The sequence below is a fragment of the Talpa europaea genome (genome assembly GCF_964194135.1).
Source record: "Talpa europaea genome assembly, chromosome: 7".
Taxonomy (NCBI): Eukaryota; Metazoa; Chordata; class Mammalia; order Eulipotyphla; family Talpidae; genus Talpa; species Talpa europaea.
In genome coordinates this window covers 101,104,026-101,122,985 of record NC_140074.1, presented here as the reverse complement: position 1 = coordinate 101,122,985, position 18,960 = coordinate 101,104,026, and the positions used below count along the sequence as shown (strand labels likewise).

The following is an 18,960-nucleotide window of genomic DNA, read 5'->3' as shown; positions in this document are numbered from 1 at the left end:
ACAGGCAGAAACGTGAGTTCTAACACATTGCTGGTGGGAATGCAAAATGGAATGCCCACCTGGAAAGTAGTTTGGCAATTTCTTTTAGAAGTAAATACACACCTACCTGTGACCTAGCCATTCCACTCCCAAGATAAATAAATCTCTGCTTTTACACACCGAAAACAACGTATATGCAAATATTACAGCTGTTTATTCATTATCACTAAAACAGGGGAAGAATACAATTTCCATGAACTTTCAAATGGATAGGCAAATGATGTATATGCATGGGTGGAATACTACTCAACCACAAAATGGGGAGAACTACAGACAGAGCCAAAAACAGAAGTCTGTGCATTATGTTGAGCTTAAGAAGTGAGGCTAAAAAGGCAACATTCACTATGATTCCATTTGCAGGTCATTCTGGAAAAGGCAAAACTATGGTGACACATAACAGATCAGTGATCGCCAGGGACTTGGGAGCTTAGAAGGGGTGGGGTTAATTGCAAAGGGGCATAAAGGAAATCTGGGGATAAAGGAAATGTTCTATATGATGCTTGTATGTATTCAGCTTGTGATGCTGTGCACATTTATCAGAAATCATCAAACGTACACTTAAATGGATAATTTTTAATGTAAATTATGCCTTATTAAACCTGGGGGAGAAGGAAGGAGGAAGCCCATTCAATGAAGGAAAAAGCTCCCTGACCAGTTGGGGCTGTCCCTGCCATGTTACAGATGAGGAAACTGAAGCTCAAAGGGTGACGTGATGGGTTGAAGGCTTGTGGTAAACGCTGAGAAGAGGGGGTCATGCAGAGACCTTTGGTGAGGTTGGAGGGGAAGAGCCACTAGTCGGCGCTGGGGCTGGAGAAAGAGCAATGTTGGCCTGGACGGGCGCAAAAGCTGGAGACGCTGAGACGGCAGGGGCTGCGAGAGCAGAGGGCCAGTGGACAACACCAATCATGTGGAGTTCAGCAGGTCAGGAGCCTTCTCATGCATCATCTTATTAACTCCTCCCCCAGATTGTGACTTGGAGAGGTTAGGTGAGTTCCCCTGGTCACGCAGCAAAGCCTGTGGTGGAGCCAGAACTGTAGACTCCAAAGCTGGTATTCTTGCTGTGTGTAGTGGAAAGCAGGAGGTCCTCAAGCTTCCCTCCCCAACATGGTATGCCACTCAGTCAAGTCACTTCTACCCCTGGAGCCTCAGTTTCTACATCAGCAAAATGAAGATACAACAGAACCACCCTCACAGGGCTCTCTCTGGCTGGAGCGAGAAGACAAAGGGACAGAAGCACTGACCACGCCTCATCCCTACCAGCCCAGGCCCCATTCTCACAATGGGGGAGGAAAATGAATCAAGACTACCAGTAAATCAGTTGCAAAAAAGGAAAAAAAAAAAAAAGGACACTCCCTCATTCTTTCTGGGCCTGTTCCCCATCAGTGGGTGTGAATTAGACTAAGTGACAGGTGAGCAATCTCTAAGCTCACAAACATTTGTTTTACTCCCATGGTGGCTCCCCACCCACCCACACACCCCTTTACCTTAAATTTTCAATTTGGAAAAAATTCAAGCATATGGGAAGGTAAAGCCTGGGATGGCCAGTGTCCACCATGGGCCTGTGTGCTTCCTTCCTGCCCCTTTCCCGCATGTAGGTATGTGTCATTTTCTGAACAATTTGAGGGTAAGTTACTGATAGCATAAACCTTTGCTCCTAATCCTTCAGCATGCACTGCCTGAAAACAAGGATATTCTGCTACGTTATGATGAGCCCATCTAAGAAAAAAATCTAAAATTCCAGACATCTAATACACAGTCCATATTTAAGTTACCCCATTGTGCCCAAAGTGGCTGAATTATTGTTGTTGTTGTTGTTTTTCCCAAACCAGGATCCAACCAAGAGTCTCATATTCTTTTTGGTTTTCTCTCTTTTTTTTTTTTAATTTTGAAGAAGTTTACATCTCCAGAACAATGACCAAAATTGTGCAATGATATGCACATGACCTTCACCTTGTTAACAGTTTGTCAATTCCACTCTCTCCCCAAACGATTTAAGAATTAGCAGCAGACAGGGAAATAAGCCAGAGGTAAAAGAAAAATATCGGGTGGTTCCACTTACAGGAGGAATGTAGGGGAACCAAATAAGGGACCAGGAAAAAAATTATAATAATTAAAAACAAAATTAACAGGCAACTATTAACCAGAGACACACTGCAAGGGAGGGGAATGGAGAGGGACCAAAACAGGGGAGGGAATGTGTCCTTACACAAGGGACTATGGCAATGGTTCACGGGTGAATTGGTGGTGGGAATTTTCCAGGAACTACACCTGAGAGGAGAAAGTATGTGATGTACAAAAAGGAAGAATGATAGAAAATATATATAAAATTAAATTAAATTTTTTAAAAATTAGCAGCAGACCCAAAGAATTGTGTTTTTTTTTTTAAGATTTATTTATTTATTTATACAAGCACTGGGTACAGTCAGAAGCATGGGAGGGTGAGAGAATTCACCAGAGCCAGAGCGGGGAGCAGAGCAGGCAGAAGGACCGAAGTACACTGCTGAGGGGAGCAGCGAGCGGCAGGAGAGGTCTGCGTGCCATGTGGGACCCTCCTCTGGTGGCCGGGGAGCAGCCGGGGATTGAACTGGCGCTGCAGAGGCTGCGGGCAGCTTCACAACCCAGCGCTCAACCGCTGTACCACCGGGGAGGCCCAAGAATTGTTTTTAAATCAGTTGCCATCATTTAAACATTGAAGACCTCACTTTACTATATGATTTCTGGTGCCTATTGAAAAACCAGAAGACCTAGCACCGGTCTCCCACATGTGACAGAGAGTGGGCTGGGGTGAGCAGCAGCTGCATCTTTGCACAGAGCAGAGTCCTCTCTTTGCCACCCTCTACACCTTTCCCTTATGTCTGACTCTCACACTGTCTCCCTCAATCATGTGACTTTCCTGAGTCCTGCTGGGGACTGTGCTTCCAACCATCTACTCCTGATAACCTATGAGGGCAAGCAGGTGTTCTCAGGAGGATGCCATCCCAGCCTTGGGGAGGCAGCTATTGGTCAGGCTGGTTCCAGTGGCTTGTCCTCTGCTGGGATGTTAGACTCTGCACTTGGGCTCACCTGGGTTCTAATCCCAGCTCCACCACCTCCCAATGAGGAGAACTTCTGACAGTCGTGTGGCTCCCAAAGCCCGGTCCCCTCATTTGTACGACCCCTGTTTCTGAGGGAGGGTGTGAGGGTTACATGAAACTGCAGAGAGAAAACTTAGCACAGCACTTGGTCTATAAGGAGCACTTGATGGATTTTGCTGTTGGTATAAGTTTTCCGAAATCATTGCATGGTTCAGCAAAAATATCTATACACGCATATTCATCTCAATGCAATGACAAGTTGGAAATTGACCTAAATGTCCAACAACAGGGAGCTGGTGAGATTATTATTATATCCATAAGATGGAAGAATCAGCAGCTGGGACAAAGATGCTATATTTAGAAATGACCCAAATAGCCATCAATACAGAACTGTGTCAAAGAGAATGGTGAGGGTCTTGTCATGTGTTAATGACATCATGTATATTCATCAACGGAAGACGACGCAGCTGTACAGAAGAGCGAGGACACCGTGATGTGCTGACATAGACAGAGTTCCAGGACATTCTGCTGGGTGACACGCTGAACTTTTTGGGTTATATGCTGACTTTTGGGTTAATGGGGAGAAGAAAGAAAAAAATTGTATTTACTTGGGTTTATGTGCGGAAAATTCATAAGAAAGTGTTCCCAGATCTGGGTGTGGAGGGAGAAAAGGGGAGACAGAAGACAGAGGCGTGAAGGGGTTGGTTCAGTGATGCCTGAATATATTTTGTTTTCATATTTGAATATATTACCTAATCAATAATTAAATTTAAAAATATTCTGAAAGAATGATTATGTGGTTTTGTACATATTAACAAAGGAAATTGCTCACAGTATCTTGTTAAATGGGGGAAAAAAGACTACAAAACAGTGATTATGATTTGATTACATTTTTGTTAGGAAAAACCGTCAATGTTGTAGAGACAAGTTTTGTCTGTCCTATTCACTCACTACTGTGTTCCCACAACCAGAACACATGGTAGCTCTTCAACAAACATTAAACAAGTGACTGAATGAATGACAATAAAAACAAGATGTCTAGGAAGACACAGTGCCAAACTGTGGACAGCAGTGGACTTGAGAAGTAGACTTGGGAGAAACTTTTGACTTCTTGATATTTTCCTGTTTATTCTGAAATTTGTAAATGAGCACCCTCGTGCTTCTAATCAAGAAGGAAGAACAGCAAAGGCACTAAAGGAAAAGAGAGGGCTCTGTCTTGGGCACGGGGGCGGGGGGGGGGGCACGAAGTCCAGATGGGGTAAGAGGATAGCAGCTCACCAGGAAGAATGTTGGGCTGGTGCTCGGACACATACGCACCCACCCCACCCACACTCATTCCACACAGGCCTGGCAGAGCAGGGGTCCCAGGGGCAGAGTAGGGGGAGGCTGGGGCTGCAGGAACCGAAGGGAGTGAGGGTGAGCTCAGAGGGGTGAGGTCACACAGCTGGCCCAGGATGGAGAAGCCAGGCCAGCTCAAGCCTCAGGCTCCAACATCATCATTTTTGAAATTATTCATACCCTTTACTCTGTTTCAGAGATGAGGAAAATGCTGCCCAGAGATAAAGAGTTAGACTTACGAGAGAAGCTCTAGAATAGACTGGTTCAAATTCTAAATCTGTCATTTAACTCTCCTGGGAGCTTTCCCCCATGGAGCTTCAGTTCCCCCAGTCATCCCCAATGGGGTGGCAGTGGCAATGTCAAACCCACAAGCTAGGTGCACAGGGTGGGCTCCCCAGATGGTGGTGGAGATTGATGTTGGCCTTTCAGTTTCTGAGGTCGAGCTCAGCTGCCTTCCTGGAGTCAGAAGCCCCTTATGCCTCAGGGTATGTCACAGCACCAGCAAATGTCCATATTACCCCTGGGTCTACCCTATGGGGACCCTCCTTCTCCTGGGGACAGAACAGAGAGGGACTGGGTTTGATTCTGATTCTGCCACTTGTCAGCTATGTGGCCCACGGAAGTTAACCTCAAGATGGCTGACAGCAGCACCTTGCACACAGCATCTCTGTGAGAACCCAGGTGCTCGGGGCAACAAACACAAAGGTCTCCTTGCCTCTCAACCTTCTGCTCCATGGTCCACCTCTGACTGAGGGATTCCACTTCATGGAATCTTCCAGAAGCATGGAAAGGGATAGTCAGCTGGAATGCAAGGCACTTGGGAGGGTGGAGAAGGTAAGGTTCAGACTGACGGAAGTAGACGTGGAAAGACCACATGCTGCCCAATTCCACTGATGTGAAACGCTAGAAAAGGCAAAACAATAGGGACAGAAAACAGGTCAGAGGTGGGGGGGGAGGGCAGAGGGGATATGAGGAGTGATGAAAATTTTACTACCCGGTTGTGGTGGTAGCTATATGAGGGTATATAGATGTTGAGTCTATAGGGGCCATTTTTTTTTAAATGTTTATTTATGCATACAAGAACTGAGTTACAGGCCAGAGGTGTGGGGGGTGGAGGTGGGGGATGAGAGGATTCACCAAAGACAGAGAGGGGAACAGAACAGGCAGACTGACTGAAATACGCTGCTGAGGGGAGCAGCAGGCAAGACAGGAGAGGTCTGGCACCATGTGAGTAGCTCCCTGGCCTGCTGGGGATCGAACTTGTACTGCAGAGGCTTTGGATAGCTTCACAGTGCTGTGCTTAACTCCTTGAGCCACCAGGGAGGACCCAAAAGGAGTCATTTTTATACATAAATACTATCTAAAAACTTTTAAAATAAACCAAAACAGAAACCTCAGTCAGGATGGGTACTCTGGGTTTCATTTTATTATTCTGTTTATGGATTTATTTGAAATTTTCCAACATAAAAAAAAAACAAAAAACAAAAAAACCTAAGATCATGTCTGATCTACTCCCAAACCTCCCATTGCTCTTTCCTGGCACAGAGTAAAAACTAAACAACTCACTGTGGCCTTCGAGGCTCCTCCATCTGGCCTGCATGTTCCTCAACCTCACCCCCTCTCCCCAGGCTCACTGTGCCCAGTCACACTGCTCTCAGTGTGGTCTTTAAACCTCAAGTCTTTCATTAAAAAAAAACCCAATGCATTGAGATCTGTTCTGGCCACCCGGTTTGAAACCTCTCTAAAAACATATCCACACCCTTCCCAGTTTAATCTCTCTCTGGGCACTTGACTTCATATAGTTATTTCTTTCTTTGCATATTGTCTCTTCCTATGTTAGAACGTAAGTTCCTGAAGGGCAAGGAGCTGGTCTGGTTTTTATTTTTCACAGCTGTGTTTCCCTGGAAGAAAGCTTGGCACACAGTAGGTGTTCAATAAATATTTCTAAATGAATTAATGATTGATTGAAGAAGTGATGTCATATGTATGTACGTGTATATATATATGCACGAGTGAACAAGACCTGTTCTCCATGTGGCTCCTGAGACCCCAGATTTGGAGACTTTCAGCACTCAGGGCCCACCTACCTAAGACTGTTGAACCCAGCTCTGCTTTCTAACTCCAAGGATTATATATTCATTAAGCAACCCCTCCCCAAAGTCTACTCCATGACCAAAGATATAGTAAATCCGTTCAACTTGGCAAACATTAATTGCTCATTTTATTCTTTTATTGATCCACTGCCTTCCTTGTTCCACAAAGAATTTCTGCAAAGTTTAAAGACCTCAACAAACCAATAGATATTTAAAACTAAAGGAGAAAGAAGGGAGTCAAAAACAGGCAGGATCTTGGTCTCCTAAGCTGGACCTAGAGTACACTGTGTCCTCCCCAGGGCTTACTCAGAGCAGAATCTACCCTGGACCCAAGTTAACAGGGGAGAATCAATGAGGGCTTCCTGGAGGAGGTGATATTTGAGCAACAACACATACAAAGGCCCAACAGTGGGAAACATAATTGTGTGGGCATGTTATTTCTAAAAAAATTGTTCTGACCTACCGATCCCACTCAAGTGCTTTTTAGAGAAATATGTTCCTGAGACATACACAAGATCACATCTTTCTTGCTCAGATTGTAGCCAGACCTGACTCAGTAGAGGTCAAGGCCCCTCTGACCTCAGGATCCCTTTCTGTCCCCTTGTATATAATGACTCACTCCTCAGCTTTGTTTTGTTTCCAAACTCCCTGACACAACACACACTTGTCTGAAAAAAAAAAAAAATACACTAGGATATTCTCAATAAATATATCTAACAAAAAACTAATAATCAAACCATAAAAATGACTCCAAAAAAAAAAATGAGAACTTAAACAGGAACTTCACAAAAGTAGATATCCAAGTGGCAAAGAGGCATATGAAAAGGCCAACATCATTAGTCACCAGGCAAATGTAAATTAAAATGAGCTAAGAGATCACTTCACACTCACTGGAATGGCTAAATTTGAAAAGACTGAAAAAACTGACACTACCAAATGAAACTTTCGAAATTGTTGGTTGGAGTATGAAATGATTCAGAGCATATTGAGAAAAGGTCTGGCAATTTCTCATAATACTCAAGATACCTACTATAAGATCCAGCAATCCATTCTTGGTAGCTCCCCAAGAGCTATAATCAGACACCAAAAGATACATAACTTATTCGTAATAATCAAAAGCCAAAACCACCCAAATGCCCATCAACAGGTAAGTGGATAAACTGTGGCATATGCACAGATGGAATACTACTAGCTAATGAAAGAGATACGTCCAACAACCCGGAGGAGTCTCACAGATATTATGCAGAACAAAAGAACGAAACACTTAAAATCACTTTCTATATGATTCTGTTAGTGCGAAGTTCTAAAAAATAAATTAGTCAATGTTGCCGGAAGTCCATGACAGGGGTTATCTCCAGGGGTGGGACTCTAATTAGAAGGGGGTCTTAGGAATCAGCAGTGTTCTGTATCTTGATTTTGGTGACGGTCATGCTTACACCTTAATTAACAAACAAGTGAAATGAATCTATAGACAGGTGATTCAACATTCAGCTATGGATGGGTGGGAACACAGCTTCAGGTATGAGCAAGATGGGGGAGAGGGAGGGCTGATAAAGATCCTTTTCAAAAAAGAGGCATGGGCCCTGAGAGTCCTGTGTGTCCTTAAGTAAGTCCCTGCCTCTCTTAAGACTCAGTTTCCCCATCTGTGGAGGTGGCTCCAAGGATCCCCAAGTCCTCTTCCTGCACTTCTACCTCTTTAGCGAAGAGGTGGCATTTCACACCTGTCCCAAATAAGGCTTTTGGGATAATCTCTCCTTAGCAGCCCCAGCTGCACCAGACAGGTCCCAGCAAACCTTCCCCTCAGTGTATGATCTCACGAAGGTCTCCGGCATACCAAGATTTGCAAGATTTTTCACTGAGCACTTCCTGTAGCTTACCAGGGTTCTTTTTGTTGTTGTTGGTTTTGGGTTTTTTTGTTTTTTGTTTTTTTTTTTTTTTTTTGCTCTGCAAAGATCAGGGACACAGCAAGTGCTTAATAAATGGTGGTTGCAAGGAGATTAATTAGCATCACCTTCCATGGTCATTACTTCTTTTTGAGAAGGGGTCGGTGCGGGTGCCCCACAGTTGCTCGGCACAAACACTAGAGGGAACAGTGGCCGGGGCCCAACTGCCCCGTGCGTTGTTTTGTTTTGTTTGGCGCCGCGAGCGGAGCGCAGCCGGGGAGGCGCGCGGCCCCTTTAAGAGCCGAATGGAATGTATCAAAACAAAAAGGCCGCGCGCCCAGTGGCTGCGCGGGGCACGTGACCTCACAGCTGATTTCCTGGCCCCCCCCCTCCTTTTTTTGTTGCTGCCGCCGCCGCGGCAGCCGCTGAGTGTCAGTTTCTGCGCCGCCGCCTGCGGTCTCCGGGGTGCGGGCTCCCGGCCGTCCCCCGCCCCGCCGCCTGCGCCGCCGCCGCCGCGGGCCCACCCCGCCTCCGCGCGCCCGGCCCCGCCGCGCGGGCGCCGGCCTCGGGGCCCCGGGGCCGCTGCCCGGCGCAGATGGCGCACTCGGCGGCCGCCGTGCCCCTGGGCGCGCTGGAGCAGGGCTGCCCCATCCGCGTGGAGCACGACCGGCGGCGCCGCCAGTTCACCGTCCGGCTCAACGGTAACGCGGTGCCCGGCCCGCCCCCGTCTTTTGTCTGCGCGCAAGCGGGGCCCGCCGCGGCCGCCCCCTAGCTGGGCGCGCGCCCCTGGCCCGCCACCCGGGGGGGGCGTCGCGAGCGCGCGCCGCGGAGTGGCCGCCCGCGGCTTCCGTGCGCCCGGCGCGCGGGTGCTGGGCGAGGGCTGCGCTCGCCGGCGAGTTGGGGGCGCGTCCGACTTGCGGGCTGGGCCCGGACGGGCTGCCCGGAAGAGGCGCGCCCAGGCGGGCGGGCGGGCGGCGGGCTGGGGGCCCGCGGGGAGGCGGAGCAGGGGCTGCTCTGGTCCGCGGCCGCCAGCCCCCGTCTCGGCCCCAGGGGACTCGCACCTGCTCGGGCCCAGCCGTTATCTGGTGTGCGGCACCCGCCGAGGGCTGCTGTTCGGGACCCTAGAGAGTGGGTCAGCCTTGACTTTCCCGGGGTTAAATGGCTTCTTGTTGCCCTTGGGAATCTTAGATTTCTGCACTGTGGCGGTTGGAAGAATCCTCCGGGCAGACCTAACCTAGGGCTGGCAGGGAGAGTTCTGTCCCTTTGGGAGAGTGGAGGGGGTTGGTGTCACCGTCGGACCCCAGTGGCTCGCAGAGTTTGGTCAAGTTGCCTCATCTCTGGTGGCCTCAGAGTTTCCCCACCTCTACAATGGGAATGACGCCAGCACGTACCTAGCTGCTTGTAAGGACGAGATGCTTCAACAAGAGTAAAGGCTTAGAACTCTGCCTGTAGTGAGCCCTGATAAACGTGCACTGGGCTTTTTTTAAACCTAAAAGCAAAGTCAAGGCTTCAGTTTCTGTTAAGAAAGTTTCCACCATTCTTAGTGGTTCAGTAACTGTTGACTATAGTTATTGAAATAGAATGAAATAGAAAATAGAATTTTAAAAATAGAGGACTATGCTCTCCTTGTATCTTACCCGTTCTGCATGAATAAGTTTTTTCTTCCCACCTGGGTACCTGTGGAAGTGTCCCGTGTGAAAGGGCCCTGGGAGGCCACTGTGCCCATCTCTGAGAAAGGAAGGTGGGAAAAGGGAGAGGCCCACCTTACGTCAGGCAGTGAGTTGGGGCCAAGTTGGGATAGGATCCTGCCTGGTCTGACTCCCAAAGGTGGGCTTGTCCAACCTGCACTTGGCCACAGCCTGGAGGGGCCAGGACCTGGGGCATTGGTATTTCTAAGACTCTTATTTGGACTGTGCTGGGCACTGAGCCAGGCCCCACCACATCTTTGATAGAGCATCCCTGTGATGTAGGCATCGCCACCCCATATGACAGATGAGTATACTAAGGCTTGGACCACAAGGAAGGAGTGACTTACTCATTATGACCAAGTGTCAAACCTAGAACTCAAACATGCACCAGCTAACCCTCCACCAAGTTTCCTCTGTGTGGAAGCAAGTCCTGCCACTAATGTGCTCACAGACTAGGTCCAGTTGGCGATGACACTCAGACCATGGCCATACTCAGAGGCAGTGACCTTGTGGCTTTTCAAATCCACTCTTCTAAAGTTCCAGAGAGGATGCTGCTTCCTTTTAGTGCTCAGGAGGCCCTTTAACCTGACAGAGAGAGAGAAAAAAAGGGAATGTTTGGGGTTTCCCTTCTGTTGCTCCCAAATGAGTATAGCCAAAGTACACCCTCTAGAGCTGACAGTGGTCAGTCATATTGCTATCATGCCCCCTTCCAGAACATACTGCCCAGATGACTGAAGTGAATGGGGATCCCCCAACCAAGTCCAAGGAGCAGCGGGTGGCCTCTAACTTCTCTCCACAGTAAGGGGGAGCTGTGCAGCCCAGGAGGCTGGTCTAGGTATGTTATGGTGGGCAAGAGGAATCCTCTGTGTCTGAGCTCAGCCCTGCCTCCATTCAGGACAGACATAGCCTGTCATGGCATTTCCTGAACTGCAAGGCCAGCCCCAGAGACTGGCTCACTGTGCCCATTAAGGTGGCATTTAAATGAATACTGAACATGGGCTGAGAGGCCAAGTGGCCCCATAGATCCCGTGCAGGAGTGTCCAGGACCAACCTATGACAGAGCTGGAATTGCAGCTGGGCTCATGAGCTGCTGGCAAACTCTGGTTCTAGGTAAGGAGAGAAGTTGTAGCAGCTGCTTTTGTTAAGTCCTTGTGTTCTAGGCAGGTCCGGTACACGTGAGCCTCTTTATCCTTATGGCATAAGGATGGGAGGGGGTAGAGTGAAACCATACTCCCCATTTTACCATCAAGGAAACTAAGGCACAGAGGAGTGACTGGCTCACCTTAGAGGTAGAAGAACTGGGATTCACCCCCCCCCACAAGTCCTTAGTGAGCAACTACTATGTGCCAGGCATATTCTAGGCACTGGGGATCATGGAACTGATGCTCTGGAGCAGTATTGTGAAGTGTCCTAGAAAACAAGAGCCTGGTGAGAAATAAAGCAGAGCAGGGGACAGTGTCTGGAAAGAAGTGCTGCTTAGAATCAGGCGTCACAGAGGGCCACCCAGAGAAGGTGGTGTTTAAGTGAATACTGAAAGGAGGCAAGAGAGCAGCTACTTTCCATGTGGAAGAAGCAGCAAGAGCCAAGGCCCTGTGATACGAATATCTCTGGAGCAGCAGGAAATAGGAGAAGGAAGGGAGGAGGATCACAGCATGAGGCCAACATGTGACTGGGGGGCAGGTGTTGCAGGATCCTGGGAGCCATTGTTAGGACTTCACTTGAATCTGAGTGAGGTAGGTACCTGGGAGGACCCTGAGCAGAGAATGGGTAGAATGTCCCAGACGCTCTTGGTGACTCATAGCACTGCCCTTGCCTTCTGCTGACCCTCAAAGGAGGTCCCTAGGGAAGAGACACTTGGACTTACCTTGAATATGAAGGAAGAGCCAACTCGGGTGAGAGAGGTACCCCGGTAAAAAGCCAGGGAGTTGAGCGAGTATCTGTGAAGAATGGTGAGGCCAGTGTGACCAGGCCAGGACCCTGACAGGACAGATGGAATTTGACTCACCTTCCATGCATGGCTGCAGAGATGTGGGCAGTGACCAGATTCTAGGCACATATGGAAGGTTAGGCCCCTGAATCTGCTGAAGGATCAGGTCAGAGTGTGAGGGAAAGATAAGATAGTGAGGACCCAATGGCTTGAGCTACAGGGGGTGGCCAATTTCTGGGGCTCTCCAGGCAGGTTTAAGGAGGGGAGAGGAGTTAGCACTAGGTGACGTCTGTGGGCCCCATGGGTGCTAGGTCATAGGCCAACATTCCAATATTGTCCACCTGCGGAGTCTCATTCCTCCTCAGGCCCTTATGGTGTGGCCTGACCAGTGAGGGGGGAGGGGTCCACTAATGTGCTCTTTCCCTCACACATAGACCACATCCCCCCTAGAAGATCCTCTCAAGTAAACTCCTCCTGTCTCCCACCCAGTCTACACACAGCCAAGCTGAGCACTTGTTTCTTGGAGTCTCCCTCTCCCCACTGCTAATATGGCTCTGTCACAGGATTGTGTTGAGTATGGTGTGTGGAGAGCTCTGGCACAGTGACCCCACACGGCATGAATGGCAGCTGTTCTGTTCACCACCTCCTGCAGGTATCAGGCTGGCTCTGGAAAGGTCCGGTGCGAGGTGCACCAGTAGCCCACAAGTCAGTCTTAAGCCCCTAGAATGTGTGTGACAAAGAAAATATAATAGTTGTTTTTTGGGACAGTTATTTCTTGGGTGCCTGCCTTGATTGGACACAGGAATATAGTAGTGACCGAGCCTGAGTACTCTAGGAGCTGATGAGGGGCAGAGTCCCCCAGGCCTTTCTAGGGTCTGCCTCATCCTTGGCCCACATGGCCGCTCCAGGAACATTGAATGAGGAAGCAATTGACGATAGGAACACTAGCCAGCTCTGGGGGGCTCAGGGCTCCCCCACCTCCCTGCTCTATAGGAATGGTGACAGAGCAAACACAAGTCTTTTTAGTGGCCTCAACGCCCTGTGTTATCTGGCTTCAGGAGCCCCTGATTGGCGTCCTACTGCTCTCTCCAACAGCCTCCTTGCAGTTCCTTGAAAATTCTGTCTCAGGGCCTTTGCACATGCTATACTGACTACCTAGACTCATCCCCTACATCTCTTTTTGGATCCTTACCTCCTTCAGCTCTTTCCTCCAGAGAGGTCCTCCCTCTGCACTCTCCTTTAAATGGCAGCCTGTGAACACTCTTCTCTCCACCCCCATTGTTCTCCAAGTCATTGCCTTCCAATGCTACATTGTATATAATGATATTACAGTCATGCATCCATCAGTGACAGACTGCATCTACAGCGGTGGTCCCTACCTATAGTCTAGGTGGTGATCTATACTAGGTTTGTGTGATTGCACTATGATGTTCCTATCATCTCTCTCCCTCCTTGAGGGAGCATTTTATCCATTTTGTTCACTACTGCAGACCCAGCACCCAAAACTCTGCTGCATTGTTGGGCCCTCAGTGAGTGGGGGGAATTAAATGGCCAGGGCAGGCAGGCAGCGCCTTCAGTAACTGGTATCCAGGTCAGTCCCAAAATAGTCTCTGCTCTCCTGCTGCGGGTGAGCTGAATTAACCCAGCAGGTGCAGAAGCTGGGGAGCAGAGTCTCATGTGCTGCAGTTGGGGCAGGCAGCAGTGGAGGCCATAGCTGGGTGTGACCAAGGCAGTGAGTACAGTGGGCAGAGACTAGGATCAGGAGGAGGAGGTGCTAGAGGGCTTAGAGATAGTGCTGGGGGGCACCCTCAGCTGGGCCTGAAAAGAAATGGGCATGCCCAGCAGAGGGAAAAGGTAAGTAAGTGCCCAGACAAAGGCTCAGGCAGGAGACAGGGCATGCTCAGGTGAAGTAGGAAGCAAGACCTGAATTCTGGGTCTACCCCAGACTCCCTGTGTGACTTGGACCTCTGGATCTTAGTTTCCTTGTGTGGAAATGGGGAGATGAGTTGTAGCCCCCATCCTGGAGCTTCAGGGAGAATCAGAAAACGTCATGAGATTGGACTCGGTCACAGTGTGAGGTTTGCCATGAGACCCTGGCCTGTCACTCTTCCCCTTGTGACCTGCACCGCAGGCCAGGAGCCCAGCAACATACAGAAGTAAATTATTAATGGTGCTTTAAAGTTAAAACACATGATATGTAATTTTCTTTTAGCTTTAAAGCTAAAACATGTGACATAAAAATTGCTTTTAATAATTAGGAAAAAACACTTAGCATTGACATGTCTTCTTTCAGGCCAATGAACTGTGTGTTCTGACCTCAGGGACTTTGCACAGGCTTTGCCCTCTGTCAGCTCTTCCCCTACTTTTACCTCAGCTGCCCCCTACTCCTTGATCACCCCTCAGTTTTCCTTCTTGGAGGAGTCTCTCCCCTTACTACCCCTGGCCAAATGACCCTATCTCTCCCCCCAACCCAGCTTATATATTTCCTTATTTATTTCACGTACAACTCCCTGAAATGATAAGCTTTGGGGTAGTCCTCAACCCCAAGTGGCTCCTCTCACTATGACTGAACCAATCGCAAATCCTGTTACACCTTCAGAACACCTTTGAGTCTGATGCCTTCTCATACCCCCACTGCGTCCACCCTGCACTGAGCCCCCGTTCTCACTCCCGCAGCAGCCCTGCTGGTTTCCTGCTGCTGACCCAGTCTGTGCTCATAGGAGGGGGTCCCATGAAATTATGAATCACATCTGTCCCTGTTCTGGCAACGACCCACCTGTGTCCCCCAGCTTGCAACTTAAAGGCTCTGCAGGACCTGCCCTGTCACCTCGCTACCATCATTTCTCTCACCCTCCTCCTTGCCCACTCCTGCCTCTGAACCTTTGCACTGGCTATTCCTCTGCTTGAGACAGTTCCTCCAGATATCACTTGGCGAGCTCCCTCTCCTCCTTCCTGTCTCCATCTCTGCCCAGCACGCCCCCCTCCTCTCCCACCCCCTGCTGTGCCTCTGTATCTTTTGTTTATTCTGCCTCCTCTCTAGTCAGTTCCACAAGGGCAGGTCTTTTTGGCATGCTCGTTGCTCTGTTCCCAGCACAGAAACAGTGGCTAGGGCTCAGTAAACCTTTGTTGAATGGAACGGATGGACATGCGGTTGGACAGATGGATGAATGAAATGACTGTTTAGATGGACAGACAGATGAACAGACGGAGGGAGGGAGAACTAAACTGGTTGCAGGAACTTCAGGTAAATGTTTTTTCTGATGGGGAGTTTGGAGTGAACTGGGTGGCAGGTCTGAGGACATGACAACAATGACCAGTTTGGCCCTGCTTCCTGTGCCAAGTGTCAACGATGGACACTGGGCCACGCCCTGGGAACTACTGTGTGGTGACTCTGCTGGGTCCAGCAGCTGGGCTGCCCTTCATGCCTCTTCAGGCTTTGGTATAGTTGGGGACTTGCTGAGCCCTGCTCTGCACCCAGCACTCCCAGAAACGTACTCAGGTGGGGATGGACTGATCGTAACTGTGTGTTCTAGTGCTGCTCCAAGCCTCTTACAGAAATCACTTTATTTAATCCTCCAAGCACCCTTATAAGGAATGGTTGATCATAGTCCCACTTTTTGGATGAGGAAACAGGCACAGAGCTTTTATTCAGTTTCCACTTCCAGCAGCCCAGCTCCAAATGCCTGCCCTCATGTGGCCGGCCCTCTGCCTGGGTCAGGCTGCTAGAGTCTCCATGGCCTCACCTGTCCACCTCCCTCCCCACACAGGCTGTCACGACCGGGCTGTCCTGTTGTACGAGTACGTGGGCAAGCGGATTGTGGACCTGCAGCACACCGAGGTCCCCGACGCCTACCGCGGGCGCGGCATCGCCAAGCATCTCGCCAAGGTAGGGTGGGGAGGGGTGTGCCCTCCCACTCAGGAGACGTGGACCCTGAGGGCCCACCCTGGCCTTTTCTTGGCTAAAGTGCAGATGGGTGCCTGCCTGGAAAACACCTTGCTACTAGGCCCAAGTGGTTGCCCAGCAGCAAGGCTTCCTCCTTGGCTCCTCTCAGGCTGGTGCCGCATCCTGGCCCTGGGTTCTGCAGAGCTAAACCTCTAGGGCTCTCTGCACCTGCTGTGTGTCAGGACTTCTGGTAGCCAGGGCCTTGCGCCCACCTCACACATAGATATACTCAGTAAATCCTCACTGAATGAACGGATAAAATAATTGGTCTGTGCCCCAACCCCCATCCCCAGAGCATTTTAAATCCCTGGCTGCTTGGAGAGCAGGTTTGGGTTTAATGAGGGGAGTGACAGCCTACAGCAGAGAATGATCTGAGCAGAGAATTCCCCTGAGGCTTCCCAATGTCTGTTATTCCTGCCCACCCCCACCCTGGCCTGTGTACTTTCTCTGCCCTCCCCTCTGGTTCCCTTGGTGCTTCCCTGGGCCAGGGCAGGGGTTTGTGCCTGCCTGTGGGGAAGACCCTGTCTTGAAATAGCAGCTGCCCTCTTCTCCTGAGTGGGACCAGCCTGAGGGCTGGTCTGAGACTGCCTATGTTACTGGTGAGGAAATCCCGATAGTTACTGACTTGGGTAAACTGGGAGGTGAGCTGCTCCTTCCTCAACAGTGGTGTCTCCTGAGCCCCTGCTTCCCTAACCCCTACCTCCCCAGGGCATGAGGGTGCTCACTGTCTGGCCTTCGAACCAGTACCTTCTTGGCTTTTCAGTTTCTTTATCTGCAAAATGGGAGAATAGACTAGAACTTATCACAAGAAGGTCTCAGGTCATGAACCTTGGGCTTGATGGGGCCTCGGGTTGTTGAGGGACCCCGGAGATTCTTGACTTATGCCTAGGAGAAAATTTGTGTGGGAGTCAGAGTAGGTGAGTGAGAAATGACGCTCTCGTTGGGTACGCACACACTCCAGAAAAATTGTAGGCAGATTCAAGAATCAGCCTTGATCTTAAGGTTACTGATAAAAATACTTGCTTAGCTTGAGGGGGCAGGAGCTCATAGTTGGGGTCTGGAACAGATTTTGACCAGTTTTGTTTAACAAGACCAACTGGGACCTAACATCCCATTGGTAAAGTAAGATAGAAGTTTTACAATCAAGGCGCCAGCATGAGATAAAGGATCTAAACTAGTAGGGTTTAGGTCATCTTGTTCTGGAATGTGCATAGGGTTTTTTTTTTTCCCCAGAGTTACTACATGGGGGTGGGGGGGGTTGCTGCAACCTCTGTGCTGAATTCCTGTTCAGTTGTGGACAATGAGGTAACAAAGCCAGGCTCAGGCATGCTGGAACATCAGAGGGGCTACCATGTCATGCATCAGATTGGCTGACCCCACGTAAAGTGTCCTCCACCAGGTGTCAGCAAACAGTAAACTCCAACTGCAAACAGCAACTCCAACAGGAAGTTCCCCAAACACCCCCCAGCTCTCTGGCTGCAGAGCTCCTTAGAGACAGTGAGAGTGCAGAAAGCCCTGGGGGCATTGCGGTAGCCCCAGAGTGAGCTTACAGGAGAAGGTTCCAGGAGAAGCCATCAAATGAGGTGTGGCATGAAAGATGGGTGGTTGAGAAAGAGAAGTTAAAGGTGGGCATCCTGTGGGCACTGTGAATGTGATTGGAAGGTAAGATAGGGTGGGAGTGTGGGAGAGGTAGGCCACGTGATAAGAGCAGGCTTCTCCCTACTTAGTCCTTTCCTAGTGCTCTCCCAGAACATCGTGGCTTGCTCTTCTCAGCCACCTTTATGTGGTTTTGTGCAAGGAGGGACTCTGTAGCCAATCCTAACTAGCTCTCTTCCGTGTTCTATGGCCTAAGGCAATTTACCAAAGCTTTCTGCCTCCATTTCCCCAACTGAAATATGGGAGCGGTGAGAGCACCTCCCTCCATTGCAGACTGGGTAGAACATGAGGCAGCCAGCTCCTGCTGTCAGATGGAACAGCCCCAGAGGCATGGGGGAAGCCCAGAGTACTGGCACTAACTCCTCTTCTCTCTGCCCCTGCTGTCAGGCTGCGCTGGACTTTGTGGTAGAAGAAGACTTGAAGGCCCATCTCACGTGCTGGTATATCCAGAAATACGTCAAGGAGAACCCCCTGCCACAGTACCTGGAGCGCCTTCAGCCGTAGCCCTGGCCTGCAGGGCGGTAGCCCTAGTCCAGACCTTTCCTCACGGCCGTGGCCCGGCCCTCTGCGTGCTCTCAGGAAACCTGGTCCCCACCGGGTATGGACTCAGAGTTATTTTTGTAAGAACGCTCATCTGTGGCCCCTGGAGGCAGCTGGCCAAGTATGGCCGGTGTCCAGCTACAGTGGTGAAGGCAACGCCAGGCGGCTACAGTCCCAGCAGCTCCTGCTCTACTGAGAATGGCCCTGAGAGGGCCTTCAGCCAGGAGCAGAATGTGGTCTGGGTCCCACCTACTGTTCCCTGCTCTGTGAGTGGCAGGAAGGCTAATTTGGGGCCTGCTGGCCCCACCTCCTAGGTCTGCGTCTTTTCTGTGGATGAGGAGGTGTTCCTGAGCCGAGCGGAGCAATAAGAAACCTTGTGTGCCAACTTCCCAGGGGCATAGCGCCCAGTTGTGGCTGCCACCAGCATTGCCCCTTCTCTTCCTCCGACTCAAGGGCCCTGGCATGGGGGACCGGCTTTGAGAAGGGCAGCCCTCCTGACTTGCGAAACTGGGGTGGGACCCCTGCACACTGCATGAGCTCAGCTGCACACACAAGCACACACCACATGCACGCACAGGACACCAAGTGCAGGGCTGTGCACTGTCAAGAGGCTGATGGGGGAGCGCTGGGTGTTCTCTCCTTGTATCCGTTCCCTTAGCTCCTTGCCCCCTTGTCTTTCAGCTCTACAGGAAAACAAGGTCCCCATCCTTCATGGCTGTGCTTCCTCCTATTTGCCACCTTTGGCCCCCACTCACCCCCATCTGTCACAAGCCAGCTCC

General features: G+C 50.1%; 1 protein-coding gene across 1 annotated transcript; it reads left to right on the top strand.

Moving 5' to 3' along the window:
* Positions 1–9,022: 9,022 nt before the first annotated feature.
* On the top strand, positions 9,023–18,145 carry NATD1 (N-acetyltransferase domain containing 1; the record flags this gene model as incomplete). The annotated part of the gene is made up of 3 exons (XM_084237559.1): positions 9,023–9,128; positions 15,810–15,928; positions 18,029–18,145. The coding sequence occupies 3 exons, from the start codon at positions 9,023–9,025 to the stop codon at positions 18,143–18,145; spliced, it is 342 nt and encodes a 113-aa protein (XP_084093685.1).
* Between the last annotated feature and the right edge of the window lie 815 nt (positions 18,146–18,960).